Source organism: Nothobranchius furzeri, chromosome 2 (genome assembly GCF_043380555.1).
Source record: "Nothobranchius furzeri strain GRZ-AD chromosome 2, NfurGRZ-RIMD1, whole genome shotgun sequence".
NCBI classification, from domain to species: domain Eukaryota; kingdom Metazoa; phylum Chordata; class Actinopteri; order Cyprinodontiformes; family Nothobranchiidae; genus Nothobranchius; species Nothobranchius furzeri.
The window spans coordinates 29314541-29317916 of NC_091742.1; the positions used below are offsets into that span (position 1 = coordinate 29314541).

A 3376-nucleotide genomic window follows, 5' to 3' on the forward strand; every position below is an offset into this window, starting at 1 on the left:
CGTTGAGGTGATGGACTGGTAATCCACTGTGCTCTGGTCGTGTGGGTTCAGATCTCATCCTTGTTGGATGATGACTAACTTTATTGTTCCTGGAGGTTTAGGTGGCTTCATAGCTGATTCCTGGCCCTCCTAGGTGCATTTATTGGGTAGAAATATTTTGCTATTGCTAAAGATGGTCTACGTTTCTAGGCTACCTGATTCTAGGAATGAGTAGAATATTTGAAAACTCAGTAAATTCAAAAATGTAAAAATAATTCACCAACACACTAGTCTCTAAAACTTATACGGAGGGTGTACGTTTGTAGAGAAGACCAGAAATAGTTTTAGAAATTAAAATATTCTTGTGTTTCACTTTGCCACAGAGACCCAAAGTCTGGATCCGGACCCCACTGAGGGTCACAGAACCCTGCCGTCAGGGTCTTGAGATGCTCGATGTTAATCTAACAGAATATTTTCTTTCTGATTGATATTCAAGCTTAAAATAAAACCTGTAGATAAAAGTGTGACATGATTTGTGGTTTCAGTACTTCTTCGTTTATGTGTGTACATTAACACTGTCGACTCCCTCAGTAGCTGACATGAATTAGTTCAGTTAGCTCAGCTGGAAATGTCTAACAGTTGCTGCAAAAAGGCACGATCAATAGAACCCAGATACCTTGATTCAGCCTGGGAAAAGATGCAGATGCTGCTCGAAGCTTTTGTAGAAAGCTGTTCAGGAAAAAGCACTCAGGTGGGAAGGCATTACCTCTGATTTAACATTTATTAAGGTGACACAACAGGAGACTCGGACCCAGGTCAGAATAGAAAATACAAACGAGTCATAAAGTTCAGAGCTGATCCACAAGCTGCCACAGGGAAAGTTTAGAGCTCGGAGAAACCTTCAGCAGAACAGGACTTTATCCAGTCTAGATGGGACATCACACGGAAAACATTTTACTCTTCAGTCCAGGAGGTGTTCATGTTTTCATCTGCCAGAAAACAGTTAGGTGACATTTCCACAGCTAACATTTGGCATGCCACAGCTGAGGTTAACAAGTAAAAATGCTGCTAGAGGAGCTGTGGGACTTGTTTATGTTTTATTCCCGGCTGTCCTCTTCGGCTTCGTATCCTCTGTTGTCACATCCCTGCTTTCCCTCTCTGCAGCTCTCACGGGGATCCGAGGAGCCGCTCGTGTCTCCAGAAGCTCCATATCGACGTACTTCTTTTCCAGGAGAGAGGTAGACGGTCTCAATCCGCCCCTCGTGGTGGTCTCCTGATGTCTGTGACTGCATTCAGCGGAAACACAACTAGTCACTTACTCAAACTTGAAAATGACACCAGGTGGCTGTTTTATTATGTATCAGTACCCTTTTAGTCATCAGAGAGCAGCAACGTGAAACATTTAGACCTCTAGAGCTGAAGTTCAAACCGAGCATCAGACAGGAGACCACTTTAGATTTGAAAGATCCGTGTTGTAGACGATGGAAACCCAACATCAGCTCTGGTCGGCAGGACCTCACCAGCTGCTCCAGATGGACTCCAGCAGCAGAAGACCACAGCAGGTGTCTCTCCTGTCAGCTAACACAAACCTGAGGCTACGATTCCCACAGGACCGGACTGGTCCAGAACTAGACCAGTCAAGACTGGAAACACCTTTCCTGGTCTGATGTGTCCGGTTTAACCCCACAGCCTACCTGAGTGTTTCTGCTGGCCATGTCCATCCCTTTATGGACCCATCATCTGATGCTACGTCCAGCAGGATCACGCACCGTGTCACAAAGCTCAGATCATCTCTAACTGGTTTCTAAAACATGACCATGAGTTCACTGGTCTCCAACAGCCTCCACAGTCACCAGGTCTCAGTCCAGTCCAGAACCTTTGGTATGTGGTGGAGCAGGAGGTTCTCCTCACGGATGGAGCTGATGCTGTCATGTTGGGGTGGACCAGAACCTCTCAGGACCAGATTATTTAATCTAACACATGAAAAGGAAGGCAGCTCTAAAAACAAAAGATGGTCCGACCTGTCCCAACAGGGTGTGCCTAATAAAGTGGTCAGCGATGACAGCTGAGCTGGTTGTTTGTGGTCACCTTGTGGTGGCGGATGTGCTGATCGATAGCATACTGGTATTTAGCTGCATTCAGTCCCAGAACTCCAGCGAGCCTCTCTCCGAGGAAGTCACACGCTGTCGTCGGGAACAGAACAAACGCTGTTAAACCAGGTGAGATGGAGTCTGCAGGTCGCGGAGCGTGTCTCTACATACCCAGCAGAGAAATCCTCCCAGCCAGAACAGCCGCATTCTTCAATGTAAATCTGGTCTGAGAAAAGAAAAGCAGATTGACCATGTGACCAGACCCTTCATTTCTGATTTGTCCTCATTTAACACAACCCTACCTGCTCTGTGGGTCCGTTTAAGGACGACTGCTGCTCTACCGGCTCATCCTCACCGTCTTCCAGCTCCAGAGTCTCCCCACTGGAGAAGTGGATGATCCTCTTTGATGTCTGTGAAGAAGGACCTCCAAACTCTGTTTCTTGGTCTGGTTCTTTCTGACAGACAGACGTGGTTTAAGCTCAGCCGCTCTGTTAGCAGCTGTTAAGGGTTAGCGCACGCTAAGCTAAGTGTTTGTTTTGTTGGTTTTTACAGCACTTACTTCCTGTTGGCTGCAGCTCATTCTTCAGGTGATTTTTATCTTTATGGAGCTGGTGCCGCTCTAGATTCTGTCCGTCATGTCCCACCACCTGTCCAGCGCTCTGCTTGTCTCAGAAGAAGACACCTTCAGGATCCTGGATCAGCCTGGACACCAGCGAGGACACACTGCAGTGAAGTGGTCACACGCAGGCAGGTTACTGTTGCTCTATTGTTGGTGTCATTCTGAGCCTGAGGGGGCGTGACCTGAGCCAGGACACGTGTGGAGAGTGTCACCGTTTACCGACACAGCCAGACAGAACCTGTTTTCCAACTCTCTGCTTGGATTTGGAAAGAAAACATGTCTAAGGTTGATCTGAAAATGTTAGAAATATTTGATGTCTTCAGGAAGTTGCCTGGTCCTAGATGTTAAAACACCTTTAAACAAGTAACATCTTAATCACTGATCTACAACCAGGCCAACATGCAGAGTGCATGCTGTCTGCTGCAGGTACATTAGGTGTTGGAGATTACCACAGTAATATAATATTACTCATTAACAATACCATCATTACCTCTTTCAACTAACACATGTCTGAATGCCAGATGGGACTTCTGAGTGTGAACAGAGTTTTGAGAGAGCAGAATAAAATCTGAGCATGAAAACAAGGATCGAAGCTCTCAACGTGACAAAATACACTCTTGATTAAAGGCAGGATAGTATTCCTGGATTTCATTGCTAACAAACAGTGAACATGGTAGATGGGTGACGA

At 46.1% G+C, this 3376-nt stretch overlaps 1 protein-coding gene across 3 annotated transcripts; it reads right to left on the bottom strand.

Annotated features, from left to right (window-relative positions):
* Positions 1 to 731: 731 nt before the first annotated feature.
* On the bottom strand, positions 732 to 2865 carry LOC107378238 (protein FAM177A1). 3 transcript variants are annotated; one of them, XM_015948330.3, is made up of 5 exons: positions 2629 to 2865; positions 2372 to 2479; positions 2241 to 2295; positions 2068 to 2162; positions 732 to 1265 (listed from the first exon to the last, which is right to left on the bottom strand). In XM_015948330.3, the coding sequence occupies exons 1-5, from the start codon at positions 2647 to 2649 to the stop codon at positions 1077 to 1079; spliced, it is 468 nt and encodes a 155-aa protein (XP_015803816.1). In that variant the 5' UTR covers positions 2650 to 2865; the 3' UTR covers positions 732 to 1076. The 3 variants fall into 3 exon arrangements, with proteins under 3 accessions (XP_015803816.1, XP_015803815.1, XP_054604511.1); XM_015948329.3 differs by having other exon boundaries at positions 2372 to 2524; positions 2629 to 2864; XM_054748536.2 differs by having other exon boundaries at positions 1132 to 1952; positions 2372 to 2524.
* Positions 2866 to 3376: the final 511 nt, after the last annotated feature.

What these genes read in the sequence shown, in the direction of transcription:
- LOC107378238 (XM_015948329.3), bottom strand. Translation starts at nt 2,649, where the DNA reads ATGAGCTGCAGCCAACAGGAA. An exon ending in TGAGCTGCAGCCAACAGGAA is followed by an intron (nt 2,525 to 2,628) that starts GTAAGTGCTGTA and finishes TCTGTCTGTCAG; the next exon opens with AAAGAACCAGACCAAGAAAC. An exon ending in TAAACGGACCCACAGAGCAG is followed by an intron (nt 2,296 to 2,371) that starts GTAGGGTTGTGT and finishes TTCTTTTCTCAG; the next exon opens with ACCAGATTTACATTGAAGAA.